General features: G+C 39.7%; 1 protein-coding gene across 13 annotated transcripts in view; it reads left to right on the forward strand.

Annotated features, from left to right (window-relative positions):
• The window catches only part of ZNF462 (zinc finger protein 462), a 160,166-nt gene that overhangs the window by 113,944 nt on the left and 18,937 nt on the right, over window positions 1-27,285 (forward strand). For 10 of the 13 annotated variants that reach the window (XM_063649791.1, XM_063649790.1, XM_063649785.1 and 7 more), the window contains 4 exons: window positions 4,434-4,701; window positions 6,567-6,703; window positions 16,608-16,831; window positions 20,660-20,779. In XM_063649791.1, the coding sequence (XP_063505861.1) occupies window positions 4,434-4,701; window positions 6,567-6,703; window positions 16,608-16,831; window positions 20,660-20,779 (749 nt within the window). The remainder of the gene's footprint in view (window positions 1-4,433; window positions 4,702-6,566; window positions 6,704-16,607; window positions 16,832-20,659; window positions 20,780-27,285) is intronic. The other 3 variants (XM_054501240.2, XM_054501244.2, XM_054501245.2) reach the window with 1 other exon arrangement.

Genomic DNA, 27,285 nt, shown 5'->3' on the forward strand with positions numbered 1-27,285 from the left:
AAAATGAGAGGGTTAGGACATCCCATTTAGAATTCAGCCCTTACCTGGTTTGAAATCCTGAGCTGTTCAAGAGCCACGAAAAAGCACCCATCTCTCATTTGCATTTGTGTATCTTTCTTTTCCCAGCCAAACCCCACTTGAGGAATGTTAGAGCGCTATTATTTGAGGACAATTTATCAAGCATCTAACTAAAGCATGACATTTAGACAGATAGGTTTCCAGTTCTGGGTATTTGCAGGGCTTATCTTCACAACATGCTTCTAGAAATGTCTCCTGTGTGGTCCCTTATTTTGTTTATATAAGCATTTTGAAATTTCGGATATTCTTTCTCTTTTCCTTGAGTCTTACTTTATTTTTTTTCATAATGCTTCAAAATGTTAGTGTTTTCTTCCCTATTCATTTTAATGTTATTTTCTATCTATTCTGTTATCATTTGCATCTGTTCTAATGTTATTTTCTTAACTATTTCAACCTTTCTATCACTTTTTCTCTTTCCTCTCTACTATGTGTTTATTGCTGAAGCAACGTTCATGTTCTTTTTGGCTCCTCTGATTTGTATCACAGAACCCTAGAGGTCACCTTTGAGAACAGATGCCTAAGACACAGGACTCAGACTTTATAATCAGACAGGTCTTTGTTCAAATCCTACCTCTGCTTCTTCGTGTCTATGTGACCTGTCATCCTCAGCTTCAGCTACCTCACTGGTAAAATTGAGATGTAAACCCAATTAGACCACACACCATAGTTCTGAGAATTAATTGCTGGCTTCTGAATAAATTCTAAATCTTATAGGCACTGTGACCATCATTGCTAAAATTCTAATTTGATCCTGATTTTAATTCATTTCATATGATAGCTTACAAACTGGAGAACTCCATATAACTTAATTAAATTTATTTTATAACTACAATTATACATTATAATTTCATTTCTAAAACTTTGCATATAATTAAAGTCACAAGTCAGAGAATAAAACTCTTTTCTCAGACTGTTTGTGTCAGGGTTGGTTGGTTGGTTGGTTGGGAATGTATGGTGATGCTAAGCCATGACCTGCTTTTAAAGGTGGACCACCTTAGTCTTTGCTATTGGTTCTATTGTGGATACCACTGGCCATACAGGTGTGAAAGATGTAACTTGTGTGAGCCGCAGTTGGGTGCAGAACTTCCCACTGAATTCACATCCATGTGATTCAGCTGTTGTATTTCCCCATGACCAGAAGTCTGACTCTCCCAACACAGGGATATTTTTAACCTTTCTTTCCTTAAGCTCAAAATGAAAGAAAATAGTCTTAATGATGATTTTTAACTTATGTGACATGCCCTTCGCAGCTAACAATCTGTTTGCCTTTCTAACCTGGGCACAGAACGACCTCCTTCCTGCTCTTCAGGCCATGCTTCATGAACAAACAGGAATTTTATGTAGCTTAGCAAGTGGGCTTTTTAAAGATCGGTGGAATGATACACACTCATGTCTTTATCACGTTAGTGCCCAAAGTGCTAAAATCCTACATTATTCACAAATTCCACGTGAGCGAGAGCGAAATTGAGAATGTTGGCAGCAGAAAGGAAAGTAAAGCCCTAAGAAAATCCAAAAAGTTGTAACCTGGGCATTATTAAAAATGTATCCTAAATGATGGGATTTGCTTATTTTTGTCAATAAACCTGTCCATCTGATTTTAACCAGGAGGAAAAAAAAAATTTATGACATGGACGCATTAGCTGTTCCTTTTGCACTGCCATTTGAGAAGAGCAATGAGCCTCTGTTTCTTGGAATGCTTTTCCCGTGACTTCTTGCATTTTTATTTCTTCAGGTTTTCCATACTGTATAAATACCAGAGTTAAAATATAGAATTTGTTTTTTGAGATGGATGAAATAATATGCAGTAGGCCCTAGAGACAAGATAAAAATGTGTTAACTAAAAGAGATTGGGGTCCTTGGAGGGGGTCTGCCTGACAGATCAGTGCATGTGTTGAGTTGGTGGTGGATGGAAGGTCTGGGAGTGCATTCATCTGGCTTATCATCTGGCTAGGAGCCGTTAATTTCTTTATAGTTTTGCTAGAAAGGGACTGAAGATGTCAGGTACCTGGTATCTGAGATGACTACCAGCATCCGTACTAATCTGGGAGATCCAGGGATGTGTCTTGTTACGGAGGGGGACTGTGACTCCTTTAAGACCTAGACCATCACTTGGGAGATTTGTTTTGGTCTCTGGGTGGATTTGTGGATGGTAGACAGACCATAGGCCAGCAGGACCTGGCTTTGGCCTTGTTGGTTATAGAATTTCTATTCTGCAGAGCTAAGAGTGCAAACTAGGACTAACATTACCAAGAGGACAGAAGCTATCTGGGGATCCTGGCTGGCAGTGCTCAACTTACAGCTCAAGCCTATGATAACAAGAGAGGTGGAGTGTGTTTTGTGCTTCATTGTGCGTGTGTTTCAAGCAGAAACTAGACTTGAGGGCTTAAATAGAAAACATCTCAAACAATCCATGAAATGGTAAACAAACCTGCTATTGAATGAGAAGAATGAGAAGTTGACAATTGCATTATTGTGATCCAGAGTGGGTTCATCAGCTAGGGTAGAGGAATAAAGAAAAAGGAGATAAAAGAACTGGGTAAAATGAATTCAGTTGTCATTCCTTTCTTCCTTTGTCTTCCATTTACACCTGGTAATGAACCTATGGAGGCTTGGAGACATTGTTCAGGTTTCCTTTTGTTTTATTTTTTGTGTGTGTGGCAGGTTTGTTTACAATTTCCAAAGGGGTTTTTCTCAATCTTGAGGAATATGAATTGAGGAGGCGGGGAGGAGAACAAGAAGGGGAAGATATTTGAGTGTTTTGCAGACAGGCGGTGGCCCAGCAATCAGGGAGGCTGCTCTGCTTTTGTTTTCCTGTTCGAAGAGGCTGACGGGATGGATGGTGCTGATTTCATCAAATACAGGTTTTAGAGAATTCCTCCATGTCCTGCCTTAGGGAATTATGCTTTGGAAAATTAAGTGTCCATCAAATCAGGAGGAGGCTTGTACAGTTTCTATCCCCTTTCCCCCCTGCTTTTTGAAAGGCTTAAGAAAAGAGCCCTTTGTTTTCTTTTCAAGGAAAGTTACACTGAAATTCATCTGTGTGGTATTCATGGACTTCATTTGTGTCATTCATAGGCAGCTGTAGGTTATATAGGACAATGTTTTTGAATTTCTAACCTCCACATTGAAAGCAGCATGTTGGGAAAAGGTTCAAGACCTTTTACTTTTCCTCTCCCCCAACGCCTTTATTTATTTATTTTTACTTTTTTCTCTCTCTCTTTTTTTTAATTCAAAGAAGAAACGCTGAGATTTCCCCTCCTCCCTCCTAGATCAGATTTCTCCACCACATGCCATTGAAGCTTCTCGGGGTTAAGATTTGTGCCTGTCATTTCCGACATTTTCCTCAGAATCGCAAACTTTAAAATACCTTTCAGGGAAACTTGTTTGGAATTTCATTTTAATGGGATTTATGAATAAATCTCCATCTTAATGCTGACTAAGCTTTAAACATCCATTCCAGGAGAACGCTATTGGATTTTTATATTTTAAAATTTAAATCACTTGAGTGTGAAGGCATAAAACATTTTTATACTTGTGTGAGTGCCTTGTGCTTGAGCATTTCTGTTAAAGACTGATTTTTTTTTTTTAATTTGGTTGGCTTGAATAAATCTGGGCTGCAAAGGAGAAGATGTTGCATCATGTCCTTTCCTTTCTCGTGTAGACGCCTGTGTACATTATGCAGGTTTATTTTCTCACCTACAGGGAAGGGTATTCTATGGCAACCTGTTGCCATGCTGCGATTTCCTTTAAAAAAAAAAAAAAAAAAAAAAAAAAAGGTTTACTTTCTTCCTATGCTTTGAAACCTTTAACCTCAACATCTTATTTTTAAATGCCATGAGCCCTCAAAGTCAGATTAAAAGAGGTGATAGTTCCTCCCAACATACATTCCCCAAATCTGTGTTGTAGAATGTAAATGAAGATAAAAGATGGAATCATAATCATCCCTTAAAAAAAAAAAAAAGAACTCTCAAAACTAACATTGGTCAAAAGATGCAAACATTCAGTTATAAAATTAATAAGTTCTGGGGATCCAGTGTGCAGCATAATGACTATAATTTATAATACTGTGTGGTGTACTTGAAATTTGCTGGGGTCTTACGTGTGTTCCCTGCACATTACGAATGGTAAATGTGAGGTGATGGATACGTTCATTAAATTGATTGTGGTCATCATTTCACAATAGATACACATATCAAATCATCATCTTGTACACCTTAAGTATAAACAATTTCTGTTTGTCAGTTATACCTTAGTAAAGCTGGAGGGGAAAAAGAAACCTGATGTCAGGGGTTTTCAAGCATCGATCCTCTACTGTGTTCTCTGTGCCCCGTGTCATTTTTCCCATCTCTTCACAGACTCATCATATTCAGAGCCCCCAGATGTTCAGCAGCAGTTGAACCACTATCAGTCAGCTGCCCTGGCAAGGAACAACAGCCGTGTTAGCCCTGTGCCTCTTTCTGGGGCTGCTGCTGGCACTGAGCAGAAAACCGAAGCCGTGCTTCACTGCGAATTCTGTGAATTCTCCTCCGGCTACATCCAGAGCATCAGGCGCCATTACCGGGACAAGCATGGTGGGAAGAAGCTTTTCAAGTGCAAAGACTGCTCCTTTTACACAGGCTTTAAGTAAGTGATGTAATGAACAGCTGTGGAAAACAAGGTGGCCGCCCCTGCTCCACCCCTCACTGCAGGCTTCCCTTATGCTTTCCTACTTGGAGCTTATGGGAGGCCCTGCCCATGTTATGATGTAGGGGTTGGGTCCAGGCTTCATGGAAGGAGGGTAGTTTCAGAAGACTGCTTTGGGATTTGGGAATGGATGAAGAGCTATATGAGAACAAATGAGTTTTAAAATTGGAGCAAATGGGCTCTCAAGTAGTGTAAGATTGAAGCAAATGATTTCCTCCCATGCTTGGAGTGGTGTTTCCCTTCAGAGAACTGTCTCCTCTCCTTTTTTTAGCTTTGGAAAAAAAAGTATGTTCTTGGAAGCAAAGACAAAGTCAAGAGAAAACATCCGGCAGTAGTGTCTTCCCTGCTCCCCTGATAGAAAATTCTTTAATTCTTAGGATCGTAGTATTGAAAGACACATAGAGAATCAAGACCCTGGCACTTCCAACACTACACTTGAGCAATCTTAGAGAGATTGTTCCAGTCTAGAAAAAGAGAATCCATAGTCACCCTTGCCCCTGTGGATGACAGAATTGATGGACTCAATTATTAAGAATGGAATGCTTCCTATGATGTAATCTAAACTTCTGCAATTGAATCTCATGCTGTGAGATAGTGTTTAGGTTAGTGGTTACAGGTGTAGAGTGTGGAGCCTGACTGCCTGGGTGATTCTGGACAAGTCACTAAGACACTCTCTGTGTCCCTATTTTCTTACCTATAAAATAAAGATAATAATAGTACCTACATCATAGGGCTCTTGTGAGCAATAAATGAACCAGTGTATCTTGAAGTACTTAGAATAGTGCCTGGCACAAAGCAAACACTAATAAGTATAATAATATCATAGATAGAAAGCTATTATAATAATACGGCATTAGATATCATAGATAAAAAGCTATTATTTTCTGTTCCTATTGTAATCAGGATCTGAGCCTTAGACTACTTCAATACATGCTTCACACCGAGAGGCTGTGGAAATTAGGCTTCATGTACAAAGAAAAGGAAGAACTGGAAGAAGAAGTCTCTTTCCCACCAGCGTCGTAGTAGCTGGGATTTGATGGAACATGTGTTCTATCTCTATTAATTTGCTCCAGTTACTTTTCAGATAAATACATGTGTGATTTGGTGCTGAGAGAAGGCTAGAGGACCCCAGAGGGCAAGGGCCGACAGACAGGCAGACACTTTCTCCAGAGAGCAGCACTCGGGTTCACAAGAAAGGGTCCCTGCCCATTAAAGTCTTGGCTTTATCGATTTTAATGAGACATTTAAGGCTTTGCAAATTTTGAAGATTTGAAAAGGATGGAGGAAGAGGCAGCAATACCATTCCACCTTTAAGCTGGTACAACACCACTTAGTTTACCTAATCATCAATCATGATGATTGACTTCCTGGACAACTTGTCCTCCCCCCCCTTACCTGTGAAGAATTATACAGGCAGTTTCTAAGTCAACCTAGCTTTAAAATAGTCTCTCTCCTCCCAAGCATGATGAAAAATAGTTCCTTTTTTGGGATTTTGTTTTCATACTCTTAATAGACAATTTTTAAGAATAAGGTGTTTGGGGAATTTGTTTCTTTTCAGACTAGGCTCTGAACCCAGCCCAGGGCACAGTTTCCAGAAAGAAGTTACTACCATTTGACAGTGTTCAGATTCGGTTGAGTGACCAAGTTTCTGGGTGGTCAACAAACATGATTAACAGATTTTTTTTTTAGCCCCGCAAGCAGGAGAGCCGCACTTGGACATATATAACGGGTTTGCTAGCAGGAAATGTGAAAATGCAATGATCCCTGGTTACACGCATCACCTCTCTTCCCAACCTCTCTCCTAGATCTGCTTTTACTATGCACGTGGAAGCTGGGCACTCAGCGGTTCCTGAGGAGGGCCCCAAAGATCTTCGCTGTCCTCTCTGCCTCTATCACACCAAATACAAGCGCAACATGATTGACCACATCGTGCTGCACCGAGGTAACCTTTCTAACTTGGTTTTCTTGGATGCAGCTGGGGGCAGGCAGCAGAGGTGGCTTTCTAGGGATTCTCTCTCAGAGTGGCAGTAGCACCTGTGCCTTGTTCCTCACCTTATCTTCAGGCAAGAAACCACAGTGATAACCACAGTGACAGCCAACAGGGCAAAAACACCTTCCTGCTGAGAGTATTTCCTCCACCTGGAGGGAGGCAAAGGTGATGGATTCTGCAGTGAACACTTCTGTAGGGCTTCCCAGCAGGGGGATTTGTACATTCTGAAAATTCTGCCACCCACAGCCTTGCACAGACTGCGTAGAAGGAATGAACAAGAAAGAAAATGGGTGGGTGAAAGCAAATGTGAAATGTGAAGAGCTCTATGGCTGTGAGAGAATCTTTCAAGAAGACCAAAATGATTTCCAAAGCAGAACATGGAACTTCCCTTGAAATGGTTGGAGGGAGACAGAATTCTTTAAAATAATGTATATTATACATTCTAATAATAGTCTCTATTATATATTCTAATAATAATTAGAAAATCCATGGGCTTTGGATTTAAATTCTGGTTTTAGAGCCTACTGTGTTTAACCTCTCCATCCATTAAAAGAGATGATTGTACCTATAAGATAATGGGTAAAGTGTCCAGTGGTTTTTCATAATGGGTGCATAATGACTGTTCCATAAATGTTGGTTCCTGCTGATAAACAGTGATACTTCTTTTAAGTCCACTTCAGTCTTTCTTCGAGTTGCATTTACCCTTGGCCAATTAAAACATTGTTAAACAACAGGCTTCCTCTGCATTGGAAGGAAAAATATGTTATGTAGAACCTGTTTCGTCCTGAAAAGATTCAAGCTACAGGTGGATAGAAAAAGATTACTGGAGTGCTCATTGCCAGTCTTGATTGGTGTTTCTACTGATCTTTCCATCTACTTCATTCTTTCTCTCCATCCCTTCTTTTATCCTCTTCCCTCTTATCTTCATTCCTTTGCCTCTGACCTTAGAAAGCCTTTCAATATTTGTCACATATGCCTCAAAAGCGATGAGTGTCATCTGTTGTCCTGCTGAGATGTCACTCACTCTGAAATGCTGAGTATTTGGGGGCCATTGGCAACACACCTCATATTGCCCCTGAGCCATTGCCTTTGGCCAATACATTTGTGACATACTCACCCATGTCCATGCAAACTCAGTGGAAGGCTGGACATTTAACACGCACAGATTTCCCTCCTCCCCCTTGCACTCTAATGAGACATGAGATCGTTGCTGGCTGGGATGTCCACCTGCAAGCTGGGAGAAGCATCATAGGAACATTTAGGCAGGAATTCTTGGCCCAAGTGGTCCCACCTGGTGTTCTGCCTCAGTCACCTGGCTTCCGGTCCCCCAGCCCATGTGTTGCGGTGGCTCTGTGCCCTATCACAGCTTGGTAAGGGGCCATCAGCAGGGCTGCTGCCGAGCAGACACGGCGAGTCTTCACTTTCTGTGGTTGGTTCCTTTCTTTTCCCATATTGCTGCCTGGCAGGAACAGAGCTTTGATGCCTAACAAGCTCAATGACTTTCCCTCCCTGAGCTGAGAACACAAGAAAGGGGGAAAGCAAAGAGAGATTAAACACTACGACCACAAATACTCCCATAGCGTTCTACCCTCAACAAAGTGCCGCTTACACGCACAGTCACTTCATCTTCCAGCAACATTGTGAAGGATACTATTACTCTATTCCCGTTGTATGCCTGTGAAACTTGAGATTGAGACAAACTACTTTTTTAAATAATTCAATGTACTTATTTGCCATCTACTTCATTTCACAAAGGTTTTAAGATATCTTAAAGACGTGTGTGCCGAACTATAGGTTTAAAAACAAATGAGGAAATTGGGGTAAATGCAAAATAAGAAGAAACTAGTGGAAAGTTCACCTCTAAGTATGAAAAAGCTAGCTGAGAGTTTGGATACCCAGTGGATACCATGAGGTGCCAATGCACTTGTTCACAGTGGGCTGCAGATTTGGCCCTGAGATTCCTTGCCTACCATGGTAGAAAAGAAAACCGCAGAAGCAACCAGATTTCAAGTGCTTGTTAGACTTTTTTGAAATGTTGTTCAGGAAATTTTCAGGAATCCTAGATACTGAAACCTAGAGGAATTTGTCTGGCAGGTTTTCCTGAAGGGCACAGTGTGTGACGTAGTGCATATTGTGCCCACCATAAATACAATAGTAAGTTTTGCAGGGCGCATGAGAGCTGGAATCACTCACTCAAAGTCACCCAACTGGTAAGCAGTCAATCGCAGTCCTTTGATCCCGTGTCTCATCACATTACCTGTCACTGGTTATTTGTGGTCTCTTCTGTTTACTTGTAAGGATCATTTTCAGAGTCCTTATCAAGGTCAGAAAACATCCATCTGAAATGAACATGAGCATTTGAGGATTAATAATAATAATAATAACATTAACAATAATAACAACAATGGTTACTGTTGCCGGTTGCTTGCCTAGCAGGTACTGTACTAAGTGCTTTACAGTATGTCATTCTATAGAATTCTCACAAAACCCTATGTGGTGGATGACTGTTATCCCCCATGATGAGGAAATAAATGGATTCAGAAAGGCTAACAACTTGACGAAGATGAAATGTCTAGTAAGTAATCCAGCTGGGATTTAAACCCAGGCTTGTCTGTCCCACAGCTCTTGCCTTTACCCACCAGACGTCACTCTCTCACCCTGAGAGAGGTAGTGTCACCCTGTTGAGTGTTCTAGTAGCTGTGGCAGCTGGGTTCAAAGACAGAATTATCAGAGGAGGTCACAGGGGAGTCCATGGATCCACAGGCAGCGGAGTGCCTCAGGACAGCCGTGTATACCATCTGTGTCCCGGCCTGGCTTTGGTGTCCATCTCTACTCAAAATGGCAGCTCAGTAGGAAGCTGACCTTGACAAGTCGAGAGACAGAGCTGCATGTCTGCCTTGCAATTTTGAGTTGGGGCTGATCGCAACGTAACAAGATGTGGCTCCTTCTGCACCTGTCCTCTTGCTGCTCTATCCATGACATCCTTGGTCTCTCAGGTCCACAGCACAAGATCTTTCTGAGGTCTTGGTTAAGTAAAGTATGTGAGATGAAAAGCAAGAAAACCAACTTCTGAACTGGCCCAGAGACAGAGCTACTGCTGGCAGAAATAGTTTCCATTGCTTTTTGTCTGTATAAATTGATATATGTAAGTAGGGAGAGAATCTACTTTGCTCATGGGAAATCTGAATATGAGCTAATCAGGGATCTATGTTGGCCACAGCAAAAGAGAGTATGATGTTTACTCATGTGTTCAGCAGATGTTCATTATTTGCTTGTTACGTGCCACACTATGCTTGGTTCTTTGGGCAAAATGGGGAACATAAGACCCAGTACCCACTCTCCTCAGAGATGAGCATGTGCGTAGTATAGACAAGACAGTGAGTGATGGGTATCTAGATTTATTTCTGTTTGTAGTAGAGAGGGGTGGCTTTCAAACTGAGCCATGATAACATTTCAACAGGCAGAGAAGACTTAAGGCAGGGCATATTAGTTTGCAAGGACTGTTGTAACAAGTGACCACCAACTGTGTAGATTAAAACAATAGAAATGTATTCTCTCACAGTTCTGGAAGCTAGAACTCTGAAATCAAGGTGTTGGCAGAGCTGTGTTTCCTCTGAAGGCACAAGAGAAGGATCCTTGTTAGCCTCTTCCTAGCTTCTGACGGCTCCCAGCGTTCCTTGACACTACTTGGCTTATAGCTGCATCACTCTCATCTTTGTCTCCATCTTCATATGGCCTTTTTCTCTATGTGTATCTCTTTGTGTCCTCTTTTCTTCTTATAAGAACACTAGTCATTGGGTTTAGGGCACACCCTAATCTAGTGTGGCCTTAACTGATTGCCATCTGCAAAGAACCTATGTCCCAATAAAGTCTGGGGTTCCAGGTAGACTTGAGTTTATGGGAGACACTCTTCAACCCACTACACGAGGGAAAAGACAATTTAATAAACCACTGAGGTCAGTGGAAGCAAGACATGTTTGCAGAATGTTATTAGACATTTCCGGGGTCCTGAAGAGAATAGGAAGCACACCAGAGAAGTATGTTCTGGCCAAAGTATGAAGCGCCTGGATACTAATATAGAAGTTGGAACTTTAGTCAGTAGACAGATGGGAAGCCAGGACAAATTCTGATCAGGTTACTGATGAGACACTTATTGAATACTAATTTAGCAAAGGTTGAAGCAAAGGATTGGTAGACCCATCTCATTCAGGAACTTTGAACTTAGATCAGATCAACATTTGGTGAGATTGACCATGATTTGATGAGTTTAACTAGGGAAAAATTAAGCCCCGAACTTCTGTTTTAAGGATGAAGTCAGTGGTAGGACTTTTGGTAGGTTTTCATTCATGCAACAAATATTTATTGAACACCCAGTATATGCCAGCATTATTTTGTTTTTGGCTTTTTGAAGGAGATTTTTTATTATTTTTATGTGCAGAAAACTGAACAGTATACATTTAACCCAGTTTAGTGGCAAGTTTTTTAGCTTCTGCCTTTTACAGCTTGGCAACACAAGCCACAGATTTTGGACCAAGGACCTTGCCCCCTCAGTGATGTGGGATCTCATCATATCTGTCATTGTAATTGGTCCTGATGGCTTCTACCAGCTTAGCCAAAGCGCCTTTGTCTTCCAAGTTAACATGTGTGAAGGCAAGAGTAGTGCAGATCTCCCTGTGGACTAGATACCCCAATTTGGCCATCCCCTTGATAATACAATAGGGGACTCCCTTCTTAGGACTCAGGGCAAGCAGGAAGACAGCCAGCTCCATGGGATCCACATCATGTGCAGTCACCATCGGCTGAGCTTTCTTGTTCTCTACCGAGGTGGTAAGAGTATTAACTCCTGCTGGAAGGACAGGTGGCCTCTTCGTGGGAACATTCCCTTTGCTGGCTTCCCTTTGCTGGCAGCTTTCTTCTCAATGGAGTCCAACAATCTTCTTCTCTTGCTTTGTCTCTAGCCAGCTTAGGCAGTTGAGTAGCTGTTAGGGGTCCAAGTCATGGGTGAACTGGTTAATCACAGGAGTCATTTTGAGCTGCTTACAGGGTAGCCCTTTACTACTATAGCCAGAAGTAGTGGGAATATTTGACAAAGGGACTAAGGTCCCTTTGGGGCTAGAGGTCAACATTCTTAAGCCTTTTCTTGAACAGGCGATTCACCACCCTCTTGGCCTCCTTCTTTTTCATGACAGCAGGAGCCAAGGCCATGTTCTTCCCCTTGGCCTTTTTTTCTTTTGGCATCTTGGGCAGCTGGAGGAGACAGCTCTAGCATTGTTTTAAGCTGTAGAGATACAGCCATGAAGAGTCAGGCAAGGTTTCTGCACTGAAGGAATTTGAACTTGAATGAGAAGAGAGACTAAAAAACAGGTGAATAAATAGTTTTACGAGGGTATTCCTATTGAGTTGATCACCATTGGAAGCACAATGTTTCATGCTTAACTTTGCCCATATGTATGTATCTTGCACATCCATAGTGAGCCTTAAAAACTGGCCACAGATTTTAGGGATGAAACACAGTTTTGCCAAATATTTAGATTGTAATTTTGGAACCATGTAATCACTGCTATGGGTCTTTAATTGGCATATTAACTTAAAGTTTCTGTTTCCTAATACATAGACAAATGCTGAATTTAACTGAACCTTGCAAGTGGGAGCCTTGGGAACAGAAGTAATCTCCCCTAATTTATCTGATCAGTGTCATTTTTCTTGAGAATAAAGTCTACAGTGAGATTGCCAACCATTAATTTTATTCAGTGAAATTACATGTTTCCTTTCAACTTCTCCAAATACCTTTGCCTGATAGAATTAGAGGTACCATTTCCAGTTCCTTCTAGCTTGAGAATGGCAGCCTGGCTAACATCAAAACCTCATACCAGGAACTGTTTTGCTTGTGTTTATGTTTGTCTATTTATGGCTATGTTTTGGGATGATTGATATAAAAATAATGTTATTTTCTTCATAGCTTTCTCTAATACTCAGACTTTGTCACTTCTTTGCTTTGGTGCAAAGAGGGACTCAGTCCTCTAGAGTGGCAATTTGCACACAAAGTTTTGGTGGAGTGAAGAACTTCCAATCTCATTGCTTCGTGTAGACTCGGCATGTTCTGGGAAGGAAACCCACCTATGTTGTGGTGTGCCTTTCAGGAAGGATTTTTGCTTGTTGAATCTGGGCTCTGCAGTGGTGTGGTTTCTCGCCAATTTGAGCAGAAGTGAACCCTCTGTATTGCAGCTGTGCAGAATTTTCCACTGACCTCCATGGAGGCTTGAAAGCATGCTATTCTCAGCTCTTGTTGCACCTTAGTACACATGTGCTTCAATGTGACATTACTCTCCGGCCCAACCTCTTCGGTTTTATGTCCTGCTGCAGCACCAAGCATCTTTTGAGTAGGAGGAGATGAGAGACACAATCCATCTTGTAGTTGAACTGGTGAAGTCATAATATTTTTGCAGCCAGTGCTAGAAGCTGAGTCACAATGAGTGTGATTCAGGCCTTGAGTTTTCACCCAAGGTAATTTTGAGAGGTGTGAAGTCAAAAAGACCCACAGTTGTCACTGCCCCCATAGAAAAAGCCCTGAGCACTGAGCTTCTGTAACCAAGGCAGAGCCCAGTCTATACCTGGAACCATTCCAGTTTTTAACTTTTATGTCTTTCATTTGCCTCAAGAATGAATGACCTCATTCAGAAAACACTGTCAGTCATTTGCCCACCTTTTAAAGTCTGTCTTTTTTTATTTTTATCTTGGTCATGTTAACCATGTTTTTAGAAAGGGGAAAAAACTAACTTTTTTCTAAAATTAATATCTCAGTAAAAACTCACATTAAGAGATTTGGTAGACTGGCAATGTCTTAGTTTGAAATGGGAAGTTCTAGATTTCAGATTAAGTTCAGCAGGGATTTGACCCTTTCCTCAAATGTAGAAGGTGCTTGAAAGACATTCAGATATAAAGGGTTACCTTAGAAATCTGTAGCTTTTGCATTTTTTAAATATTATGAATGAAAGGCTTCTAAGCACACACATATAGACTGGAGAGTTCTTATCAGGGGTGCAAGAGGAGGGCCCTGGCAGAGATCAGAAGACCTGTGTTCCCAGGTCACAACTTTGTGCTGAACTAGAGGTGTGACTTTGAGGAAGTAGCTTAGTTGATCAGTTCTCAGTTTCCACATCAACAAACTGAAGAAAATAGAACTGACTTTGCAGGGTGTTATGAGAATAAAAAGTTATGTCAAGGGCGGAACACCTAACGGTGCTTGAACCATAGTGAGCACTTAATAGACTGCAGTGGTGTTCACATGAATAATTACTTGAACTTCAGGGTATTATTCTGACTGTTCATGACTTTGTGTAAAATTCACTTGGACACACAGTGAAATTGGAAACTGCAAAGAAAACCAACCTAAGTGGTAGAGGAATTGAAAAGGAGGCTCGTAAAAAAGTTTGAAAGAACTGATTATTAATTGTGGAGAAGTGAAGACTGGAGAGTCACTGAATGACTATCTTCGAGGCGTGTGGGACATCATTATATGAAAAATGATACCGGGCTGTTCTTCATCGCCGCAGAGGTCAACAGAACCAAGGCAGGCAGTACAGGGCAAAGCTGAAGAATGAAAGTAGAAACAGTAGAGATGATAACATATAAATGAGGAACAAAAACGTAGAGAGAGCAAGGGGGATGCAGTTCCAAGGAAGATGCCAGTAAAGTTCATGTCAACACTTCCTATGAACTCCTAAGGTCTAAAGGCATATCCCCAGCATGGGGGCAGTTCCCCCTGGTTCAGCCTGCATGCCCCATGTCTTGCTGTTGACACTAGCTTGTTCATGGGTTCTGTCCATGAGTGCCTTACCCAGCGTAGCTGCAGTTAATGCCTGGCACTTTGCTTAGAGCAGTGATTCTCAACTGAGGTCAGTTTTGCCTCCCTCGAGTGTGTTAGTCTGCAGGCATTTTTGGTTGTCACAGCTGGAGAGAAGGGGATGCTTTTGACACCTTGTGGGTAGAGGCCACAGTTACTGCTAAACATCCTACAATGCAGAGGCTGGCCCCCCACAACAAGGAATTATCCTGTCCCAAAATTTCAGTAACGCTACTTGTTAGAAACCTTGAGTTACAAGAATAGAATATCCTAGCATGAGCTCCTTAAGATTTACTAGTTTATGCCAAAGCATTTTTTTTCTCCGTTTACACCAAACCATACAACTGAATGGTTAGAGGACTTAAACAGTTGCTATTCTAAAAAAAATGTGTGGATTACATTATAATCATGTGTTTCTTAGCTGTCTGCTATACTTGGGTTTAAAAATATTTATATTTCTAAATAAGCAACTGATTCTTTGTATAGGGAAAATAACATGCATTAGAGCTCCAGGGAGTATGTTGCAGATACCACCTTCCACGCTTCCTCTGCCCAGCATTTTGCTGGCCGATTAATCGCTGCATTCAAGGACTCCCAAGGCAGTGACTGCCCTACAATCAGAGTGTTGTGGTTGAGACTAAGGCATGACATTGGGTGGGGAAAATTCCCTAGGGCCTGCACACTGGCCAGCAACAAAGGGAGGACTCTAAAGAGTGAGTCGCATCGGTGCACAACGTACTGATGCCCTGGAAACATTGCTATTCAGTGACTCTGGGAATAAATCATGCTTTCTTGACTTAATAATACATTGCTGTTTCTAAATAATATAAGTATATGTTGTGTGCGTCCATTTGTAAACTTTCTGAGTCTTCTGAAATCCAGACACAGCATGAAAACACATGCTATATTTGATTCTTGCATAAATAGCACAGATTTTAATTTTATCCCAGTTATGGATATCTGGCGTGTGCGCTGATACTCTGGGCAGACTGGTGTGAAATTTAATTTGAGCAGTTAAACACAAGGGTGAGAGAGTGCAAAATAAACAAGCACACGCATTTCCAGCCCTACAGCATTTGGTCTGTTAACGGGAAAAGCACCCAAATCCTCTCTTTCTTTTATTTTTTCCCTCTGACAATCAGATTACAGACTGTCTAAAAAGGCACAAATCCTCCCTGTCTCCTGCGCAACCCCACCTCCCCTGATTGTTGCCTGCAGTCATTTCATTTGTGAGCTCTTCATAGTTGGAGTTTTAGTGAATGAAAGTGTACAGGTTTGCTTTCAGACTTGATATTAGATGAGAAATCCCCTTAGTTTCAAAAGGAGGGAAGAGTCTCTTTGAGAATACCTTAGAAGGGGAAATGAGAATGGAATTGGAAATAGTGAGGAATAATAGATTTACAGTTAAGCAGACCTGGTTTCACATCTCTGCTTTGCCAACTGCAATGTCTATGACCTGTGGAGAGTTACTTAAAGACTCTGTTGCCCATTTGTACTTATTTGTAAAAATGAGAGTAACTCCAGCCTCATAAAGTTGCTGATAGAAGGGTACCAGCACATAGGTGCCTGGTGAATGTCAGTGTCTTTCCCCATTAAAGACATCTGTAAGTCCAGCCTCAGTTACACTTGCTGAGGAAGGAAGGCATGCAAATGGTTGTTGTCAGTAATCGTTAATGTTGGTAAAAATTGCAGCTACTTCCATTCCTCCCCCTTGCCTTAATCACCTCCATTCAGGAATTAGCAAGCACCTACTAGCCCGCCCCACCTCTATTTATAGGTCATTCTGGGTATTAAGTACACAAAGAGCTTTTGGTCTTAAAAACACCCACTCATTCCTGAGGAATATGTTGTTTGGGGGTTAGGGGAGGGGCAGTGTGCATGTGTGTCAGTTCAAGGAACCAGATCCATGAGGAGCAGCAAGATTGGGTGAGTTTCTTCTTATAGTCCAAAGAAAGAACTTCTGCTTTGCCATCAGTAAAAATTCCCATCTTTCCATTCAATTTGTTTCCACAGAAGAGCGTGTTGTCCCCATTGAAGTTTGCCGGTCCAAACTGTCCAAATACTTGCAGGGAGTAGTTTTCCGCTGTGATAAGTGTACCTTCACCTGCTCCAGTGATGAGAGCCTCCAGCAACATATAGAAAAGCACAATGAACTGAAACCTTACAAATGCCAGCTCTGCTACTATGAGACCAAGCACACGGAGGAACTGGACAGCCACCTTCGGGATGAGCATAAGGTACTTACCAGGACTTCCTGCTCCCGCCTCAGCACACTTGTGGGGAGGGTCCAAGGGGGAGACACCACTGCATTTAGTCACGCCCACTGTGTACCAGATGGAGATGTGAACTCAAAGAGCTTTTAAAGTGAGGTCTAGTTTCTTCTATTAGAAACATTAGGTCATTTTTAAAAATTGCGAAACACAGGTTGGGTAGAAGGGAAATCACCCATAATTCTACCACGCTAGTCCAAATGCTGAACATTTCTGGTCTGTTCTCTAGACCCACTTTCATTTGTTTTACGTAATTGTGATTATACTATACATAAAACATGATACCTTGCATTTTTTAAAGCTTATTCTAAAAGAAGTATTTTGCTATGTTATTTGAAATGTTAATACATTTTAAATCACAAGGTTTGGCAGTTTCCATAAAGGACCAGAGAGTAAATATTTTAGCCTTTGCAGGCCTAAAATGTAGTCTTTGTGGCAATTAAGAAAGCAGCCATGCTGGAGTTCAAGACCAGCTTGGGCAACATGGCGAAACCCCATCTCTACAAAAAATACAAAAGATTAGCCAGGCATGGTGGTGTGCACCTGTGGTCCCAACTACTTGGGAGGCTGAGGAGGGAGGATCACTTGAGCCTGGGAGGTGGAGGTTGCAGTGAGGTGAGATAGCACCACTGCACTGGAGCGTGGGCGACAGAGTGAGACCCCGTCTCAAAAAAAGAAAGAAAGCAACCGTAGACAATACATAAATGAGCCAACACGGCTACGTTCCAGTAAAAGTTTATTTACGAAAACAGGCAACAGGCTGTGGGCCCACAGTTGCCAACCCCTATTCTGATAGCATTACCTCTGTGTTTCTCAGTCGTGTAGGTGGTTTCCAATATTTTGCTAACTACAAAGATTTGTCAAGTCATTACCCAGTATGTCTGAACATTATAAGGATTGTAAAATATATGTTTTGGGAGGAAGGAGACTCGAGAATGAATACATTAGTACAGGACATAAAATAGAGGATTTGTGAAAAAAAATTCTCTTCCAGAGGTTTGCCGATCAGAGGGTAGAAATCACACAGGACGACTTCCTCACTCTGCACAGGGCTCATCTGGCATCTCATGAACTGAGATGATCATTTCTGGTTTTGTGTGTTGCCCAGAGTACAGGAGGAGCTATAATTAGCATTTGTTTAATGACAAGAGCCTATCAAAATGCTTTTTAATTAGCCAGCAAGTCCAAAATATCTACTGAGTATTTACTGAAGGCACAAGGAGAAGCACTTTTGATATTGTTTGCTTTTTCCTTGCTCTGTATCCTCATGAGTGGAAATATAGTCCTTCTTTTCTGGCTTTACAAACCCACATTATAAAGAATTTAGTCTGAATCATCTGCACCCACGGGTTAGAATTGTTCTGTGGGGTGTTGAGAGAGGAGGCTGAGCTTTGTCACCTGTCCACAATGGACCAGTTTAATGGTAACTTCTCTGCTTTGGAATGCACTTATTTTCCAACGTGTCTGCCCGAGAAAATGAAGCAAAGAGGAAAAGCCTGAATTACCTCACTTAAAATTTTTCATATCCTTTCCTTTTCAAACTTCCTGGGCATTTCTTCCCCAAACTTAACGGTAAATTACTCATCTTTTTCAAACCAAGCTTTCTATAATTATTCACATGTATCTTATTTACGTAACTACCTCAGACCTTTTTATTACGGTGTTTAAGCCTCCAGGCTGATATTTTCAGACAGAACAAATCAGAAAGAAGATTCTTCTCTAGTTGTTGCACGGTGGCTTGTAAATCACTGAGGAAATCCAGAAAATGTTAGAAACCATAGAACCAGAGGGTTCCTCAGCAGTGGGCAGAAGGCTGAGGCTTTGAGGTATGGATCATGGAAATGAGTTGCTCAGGAACATAGGGCCCAATTAAGAGCTTTTGAACCAAAAAGATGTGGGTTTTAATCTTGTCTCCACCATTTACTGTGCATACTTCAACAAGTTACTTAAATTTCTGGGTCTGTTTTCCAATTCGTAAATGGGAATTGTTCACCTTTCTCAGAAGTTTTGTAAGATTAAATGAAGTCCTGTATTTCCCCCACTTTGAGACCCAATACATTCCTTAGAGTATTTGTTAATTGAATTGTGTTCAAATATAATAATAGATGTACCTATCATAATGGCAGCTGTGTTCCCAAAGACCTAAAACATATTACAAAATCTCTAATTATACTTCGCATCCTTAGACACAGTCTTTTTTTAAAATTATTTTTCCATTGAGTATTGGGATACAAGTGGTATTTGGTTACATGAGTAATTTCTTTAGTGGTGATTTGTGAGATTTTGGTGCACCCATCACCCCAGCAGTATACACTGCACCCTATTTGTAGTCTTTTATCTCTTGCCCCTCTCCCACCCTTCTTCCCAAGTCCCCAAAGTCCATTGTATTATTCTTAGGCTTTTTCGTCCTGATAGCTTAGCTCCCACATATCAGTGAGAACATACCATGTTTGGTTTTCCATCCCTGAGTTACTTCACTGAGAATACTAGTCTCCAGTTTCATCCAGGTCGCTGCACATGCCATTAATACATTCCTTTTTATGGCTGAGTAGTATTCTATCATGTAGATAGATAGATAGATAGATAGACAGACAGACAGACAGACAGACAGACAGACAGACAGACAGACAGATAGATAGATAGATAGATATCACAGTTTCTTTATCCACTTGTTGACTGATGGGCATTTGGGTTGGTTCCATGATTTTGCAATTGTGAATTGTGCTGCTATAAACATGCATGTGCAAGTATTTTTCGAATAATGACTTCTCCTCTGGGTAGATACCCAGTAGTGGAATTGGTGGATCAAATGGTAGTTCTACTTTTAGTTCTTTAAGGAATCACCACACTGTTTTCCATAGTGGCTGTACTAGTTTATATCCCACCAGCAGTGTAGAAGTGTTCCCTCTTCATTGCATCCATGCCCATATCTACTGGGTTTTTTTAAATTTTTTTATTATGGCCATTTTTGCAGAAGTAAGGTGCTATTGCATTGTGGTTTCGATTTGCATTTCCCTGATCATTAGTGATGCTGAGCATTTTTTCACATGTCTGTTGGCCATTTGTATCTCTTCTTTTGAGAACTGTCTATTTATGTCCTTAGCCCACTTTTTCATGAGATTGTTTGTTTTTTTCTTACTGATTTGTTTGATTTCATTGTAGATTCTGATATTAGTCCTTTGTCAGTTGTATAGATTGTGAAGATTTTCTCCCACTCTGTGGGCTGTCTGTTTACTCTGCTAACTATTCTTTCTGTGGTGCAAAAGCTCTTTAGTTTAATTAAGTCCCAACTATTTATCTTTGTATTTATTGCATTTGCTTTTGGGTTCTTGGTCATGAAGTCCTTGCCTAAGCCAGTGTCTAGAAGGGTTTTTCTAATATTATCTTCTAGAATTTTTATAGTTTCAGGTCTTAGATTTAAGTCCTTAATCCATCTTGAGTTGATTTTTGTATAAAGTGAGAGATGAGGATCCAGTTTCATTCTCCTACATGTGGCTAGCCAATTATCCCAGCACCATTTGTTGAAAAGGGTGTCCTTTCCCCACTTCATGTTTTGTTTGCTTTGCCAAAGATCAATTGGCTATAAGTATTTGGGTATATTTCTGGGTTCTCTATTCTGTTCCATTGGTATATATGCCTATTTTTATACCAGTACTATGCTGTTTTGGTGAGAAACAGCATAGTACAGTTTGAAATCAGATAGTGTGATTGTAGTAGTCTGTTTTCACACTACTGATAAAGACGTACCTGAGACTGGGCAATTTACAAAAGAAAGAGGTTTAATTGGACTTATAGTTCCAGGTGGCTGGGGAAGCCTCACAATCATGGCGGAAGGCAAGGAGGAGAAAGTCCCGTTTTACGTGGATGGCGACAGGCAAAAAGAGAAGGAGGAGGACACAAAAGCGGAAACCCCTGGTAAACCATTAGATCTCATGAGACTTATTCACTACCACGAGAACAGTATGGGGGAAACTGCCCCCACGATTCAATTATCTCCCACCAGACCCCTCCCACAATACATGGGAATTATGGGAGTATAATTCAAGATGAGATTTGGGTGGGGACACAGAGCTGAACCATATCAGTGATGTCTCCAGAGTTATTATTTTTGCTTAGTCTTGCTTTAGCTGTCTGGGCTCTTTTTTGGTTCCATTTGAACTTTAGAATTGTTTTTTCTAATTCTATGAAGAATGATGGTGGTATTTTGATGCAGATTGCATTAAATTTGTAGATTGTTTTTGGCAGTACGGTCATTTTCACAATGTTGATTCTTCCCATCCATGAGCATGGGCTGTGTTTCCATTTGTTTGTGTCGTCTATGATTTCTTTCAGCAGTGTTTTGTAGTTTTCCTTGTAGAGGTCTTTTGCTTCCTCTGTTAGGTATATTCCTAAGTACTTTATTTTTTTGCGGCTATTTTAAAAGGGGTTGAGTTCTTGATTTGATTCTCCACTGGTCGCTGTTGATGTATAGAAGAGCTACTGATTTGTGTACATTAATCTTGTATCTGGAAACTTTGCTGAATTCCTTCATCAGTTCTGGAGGAGTCCTTAGGGTTTTTGAAGTAAATGATCATATCATCAGCAAACAATGATGGTTTGACTCCCTCTTTACAAATTTTGGATAACCCTTATTTATTTCTCTTGTCAATTGTTTTGGCAAGGACTTCCAGTACTATGTTGAAGAGGAGTGGTGAGAGTGGGCATCCTTGTCTTGTTCCAGTTCTCAGAGGGACAGCTTTCAACTTTTCCCCATTCAGTGTTATGTTGGCTGTGGGTTTGTCATAAGTGGCTTTTATTACATTAAGGTATGTCCTTTGTATGCCAATTTTGCTGGGAGTTTTAATCATAAAGCAATCCTGGATATTGTCCAATGCTTTTTCTGCATCTATTGAGATGATCATTTGATTTTTGTTTTAAATTCTGTTTATGTGGTGTATCACATTTATTGACTCATGTATGTTAAACCATCCCTGCATCCCTGGTATGAAACCCACTTGATCATGGTGGATTATCTTTTTGATATGTTGTTGAATTTGGTTAGCTAGTATTTTGTTAAGGATTTTAGTGTCGGTGTTCATGAGGGGTATCAGTCTGTAGTTTTCTTTTTTAGTTAGTCCTTTGCTGGTTTTGGTACTAGGGTGATGCTGGCTTCCCAGAATGAATTAGGGAGGGTTCCCTCTTTCTCTATCTTGTGGGATAGTGTCAAAAGGAATGCTACCAATCCTTTGAGTACCAATTCTGGTAGAATTCTGCTGTGAATACATCTGGTCCTGGACTTTTTTTTGTTAGTAATTTTTAAATTACCATTTCAATCTCGCTACTTGTTATTGGTCTTTTCAGGGTATCTAATTCGTCCTGATTTAGGCTAGGAGGGTTGTATTTTTCCAGGAATTTATCCATCTCTGCTAGGTTTTCTAGTTTATGTGCATAAAGGTGTTCATAGTAGCCTTGAATGATCTTTTGTATTTCTGTGGTGTCAGTTGTAATATCTGCCATTTCATTTCTTAATGAGGTTATTTGGATTTTCTCTCTTTTTTTCTTGGTTAATCTTGCTAATGGTCTATCAATTTTATTTATCTTTTCAAAGAACCACTCTTGTTTCATTTATCTTTTGTATTGTTTTTTGTTTGCTTGTTTCAATTTCATTTAGTTCTGCTCTGATCTTGGTTATTTCCTTTCTTCTGCTGGGTTTGGGTTTGGTTTGTTCTTGTTTCTCTAGTTTCTGAGGTGTGACATTAGAATGTCAGTTTGTGCTCTTTCAGTCTTTTTGATGTAGGTATTTAGGGCTATGAACTTTCTTCTTAACACTGCCTTTGCTGTATCCCAGAGGTTTTGATAGGTGATGTCATCATTGCCGTTTGATTCGAAGAATTTTTTAATTTTCATCTTGATATCATTTTTGACCCAATGCTCATTCAGGAGCTGGTTATTTAATTTCCGTGTATTTGCATAGTTTTGAAGGTTCCTTTTTAGAGTTGATTTCCGGTTTTATTCCACTCTGGTCTGAGAGACTGCTTGATACAATTTCAATTTTCTTAATTTATTGAGGCTCGTTCTATGGCTCGTCATAGTCTACCTTGGAGAAAGTTTCCTGCACTGTTGAATAGAATGTGTATTCTGTGGTTGTTGGATGGAATGTTCTGTATGTATCTGTTAAGCCCATTTTTTCCAAGGTATAGTTTAAATCCATTGTGCTTTTGTTGACTTTCTGTCTTGATGACCTGTCTAGTGCTGTTAGTGGAGTATTGAAGTCCCCCACTATTATTGTATTGCTGTCTGTCTCATTTCTTAGTTTAGACAGTCTTTAATGTAATATTTTCACTATGCCATATTATGTTCTTTAATTTTTTTCTCTTCCTCATGGTTGACCAGCTTATTAAGTCCAATGAGCACCTAATTGAGGCTAAAGAATTGCGACTTTCAGCATGCCTAATGATTCTCATGTTTGTCTCAATTGTTAGGTTTATGAGATTGATGCTTGTTACTGAGATAGCAGTACCTTTTTTCTCATTTTCTAATCTTTTTTCCCTACATGATGAGTACAAAATGCAATTTGAATTTTTGAAATAATTCTCCAAACACTGTTTTGTAAGTAAAGATGGCAGTGCTATTGAAACTGAATTTTGGCTGACAGCCAGTGGAATTACGTGCTGGCTAAAAATGGTCATTTGTTAGGGGGAAAGATATACAAACACCTGATTTCAGGGTTCATGAGAGAGGAATAGGGGTGTCAGTGTACAATGTACTAAACAGAATTATGCTGACAATTCAAATATAAAAGTCAAGGACCATAAGGCTAAAACAAGAAATTAAAGGCATGAGAATTGGAAAGGAAGAAACACAACTTTTTATTTATAGACAATTTGATTTTTATTGGTAGAAAATCTACAGAATCTACAAAAAAAAAAGCTACTAGAACATGAATGAGCTTAGCAAGATTGCAAGATATAAAATCAATATACAAAAATCAATTATGTTTCTGTATACTAGTAATGGACAACCGGAAAATGAAATTTTAAGATCAATTTCATGTACAGTAACATCAAAAAGAATAAAAGTCTTAAGAATACATTTAACATGAGAACTATACACTGAAAACTACAGTGTGGCTGAGAGAAATTTATAAAACTAAATTAATGCAATATATACCATGTTTATTCATTGGGAGACTCAATATTGATAATTCTTTTCATAAGCATATACAGATTCAACATAATCTCTATCAAAATCCCAGTAGGCTTTTTGGGGGTAGAAAGTGACAAACTGGCCCTAAAATTTATATGGAAATGCAAATGACCTTTAGAATAGCCTAGTGTGGAGAAACAACAAAATCAGAGGATTTGCTCATCTTGATTTCAAAACTCACTGTAAATTGACACAAGATAGATGCATAGATCAGTAGTGCAGAAGCAAAAGTCAAGAAATAAACCTTCATATATGTGGTCAGTTGATTTTCATAAAAGGTGTTAAGGTAATAGGGAAAGAATGATTTTTTTAAATGGTGCTGAAACAATTGGATTTATGTATGCAAATTATGACCCTTGACCTTTACAGCACTCTCTACACACACACACACACACAAAAACAATCCAAATGGATCATAAGTTTAAATGTGTGAGCTAAAACTAGAAAACTTTTAGAAGAATAATAGAAGATTTTATCACCTTGGGTTGGGGAAAAAAAATTTTATATATGATGCAAAAGTTATGGACAACTGAAAGGAAAAAGAAGACACCATTAAGAAAATGAAAAGGCAAGCAACAGACTAGAAGCAAATATTTGCAAAGTAATTATCTAACAAAGAGCTTTAACCAAAATATTTAAAGAAATCTTACAACTCAACAATAAGAAGATAAGCAATTCAGTTAAAAATGAGCACAAGTTTTGAATAGACACCTTACCAAAGAAGATAGATATACAAATGGCAAATAAGCACATGAAAAGATGTTCAACTTGATTCACCGCTTGGGAAATATAAATTAAGACAATAATAAGATTCTACTCCCCAACCACTAGCTAGTATGGCTAAAATTAAGAAGGTTGATGGTATCAAAGTGTTGGCAAGTATGTAGACAAACTGGAATCTCATAGATTGCTGATTGGAATGTAAAATAGCATAGCCACAGCCACTTTGGAGCAGTTTGGCATTTGTTTATGTTAAACGTACACTTGCCATCTGACCTATCCTACTTTCACATAAAATGGATGGATAAATAAAATATGGCGTATCCATGCAATGGAGTACTACTCAGCGATGAAAAAGAATGAGCTACTGATACATTTAATAGCATTGAGGAGTCCAAAAAATGTTAACGTGGACAGAAGCTAGACACAAGAGACTATGTATTTCATGATTCTGTTTATATGAAATTTCTAGAAAAGGCAACATGATAGAGACAGGAAGCAGCTAAGAGGTTACTTGGGCCTGGAAGATGGGAGCAGGGATTAATTACAAAGGATATGAAGGAGCTTCTCAGAGTGATGAGAGTGTTCTTAAACATCTTTGAATTGTTTACTTATAATTGATAAATTTTATGGTAGGTAAATTATACCTCAATACCTAAAACAGATGCAAGTTTCCCATAACCCAACACACAGTAGGTCTTCAATAAATGTTAATTTCCTGTAGTCTTTTTATGACGTTCATCCTGAGAACAGCTATATCAACAAGATACTCAAGATCCGGATTAATGTGGAATAGACTTAGCAATTGGTTCCAAACAGGGATTCACTTTTTTTCCCAATAAAACAGTGCATTGCTCATTATATTCTTCTACAAATAGCATTAAGTGATTTGTGTGGTAGGGAGAATCTACAGACTAAACTATAAGACACGTAGAATGTATTTTCAGTTAAAGGATTTCATTAAAAAGAACTGAACATTCAAAACTGGACTTCTGAATTCTGCCTGCAAAGGTTGTAAACCTCAGGAACATCTATAAAGATGTCAGACTATATCATTCACGGACCGGACAGAATCCTGGTACCAGCAAGAAAGGTCCTTAAAGTCAAATATACCATTCCTTTTAAGAACCAAAATCTCCAGTGCAGTTGATTTAGGCTGCATGTTTATCCTCAGAAGCCAGAGTGCAAAAGGGATAACCATCAGAACCCTCATTTTATATGTGATAAACACAATCTTTCCTCCTAGATCTTTATCTTTGTTACTAGTGAGCAAGGCATCACTTGTAATCTCTTAGGATCTAAAGTAAACAGTGCAGGTTATTTGAAATTTTATTTTTTTATCCTGTGACTCCCTGTCTGTTTTGAATCTCAGTGGGTCCTCTAGAAGGTTGACTAGTGTAGTCTCTCCGTCCCCTCCCCCTCCCCTTCACTTCCATCTCCCTTCCTTCACTCCCTGCATTCTCTGTCCCCCAACATTCTACCCCCCAACACACATAGTGAATGATTTATCAGTAATGCCCTTTATTAGCAATACTGTTGAAAGATGAAGACAACCTTTTTTCTTTTTTTGAGTCAGGGTCTTGCTCTGTTGCCCAGGCTGAGGTGCAATGGCGCAATCATGGCTCACTGCAGCTTCAAACTCCTAGGCTCAAGCAGTCCTCTCACCTTGGCTTCCCAAAGTACAGGAATTGCAGGTGTGAGCCACTGTGCCCAGCCTAAGACAACATCTTTAGGAACCTTAAAGTCATGAAGAAAAACAAACCTTGCACTTCTCACATTTAAAAAATACACACACTTTTTTTAAAAGAAAGTTTATATGCAATACCTTGTTAGTGTTCTTTATGGTTCTGAAGTCTCTTTGTTAGCTTAAGGAACATAAAAATATATTATCTCTAACTTGGTCTGCTCGTAAAATTGTCATGTTCAGTATATTAAATTTAGAAGGATAGTCTATTCAGGCAATACACATTCACTAATTGAATTTACTTTGAAATGTTTTTAATTTTTTATATAAATGGAGCCTCAGGCAGTTGAACGCTTAAGAAACTCATATCTTACTTTTTGCCAGTTTGGGGAGAACAGCAAAACATTAAGCTCAGAAGGAATCATCAACATTTTAGTTATTCTAATAAAATTGCTCAGTTTTTTGGACTAGTGAAATCCACAGTGGCCAAAAAAGTCACTTAGGACATTAGTTTCCAGAAAAGAAAATGAGAAATAAATGAAGAATCTTTCTCCAAAGATTCTTCCCAAATAAATCATAAGAAGAATTTTTCCCAAATCATAAAACACACCTTTGGCCACATTTTTTTTGGATTGCTTTTTATTTCTGAACTAAATGCTAGCAGCTTTAGCTTTATCAACAACGATTTCTGCAAGCTGAAGGCTTCTCTAGAAGACTATGCCATTTTGTTCGTGCTTTCCCTCATGTAGTTCTGCTTCTTGATTTGTTAACCATAGCTCTGTCTCTTCCGTGTGTTGTAGAAGACAGAGAAACCAGAATTAGACGAGCAAGA

The sequence above is a fragment of the Pongo pygmaeus genome, chromosome 13 (genome assembly GCF_028885625.2).
Source record: "Pongo pygmaeus isolate AG05252 chromosome 13, NHGRI_mPonPyg2-v2.0_pri, whole genome shotgun sequence".
NCBI lineage: Eukaryota > Metazoa > Chordata > Mammalia > Primates > Hominidae > Pongo > Pongo pygmaeus.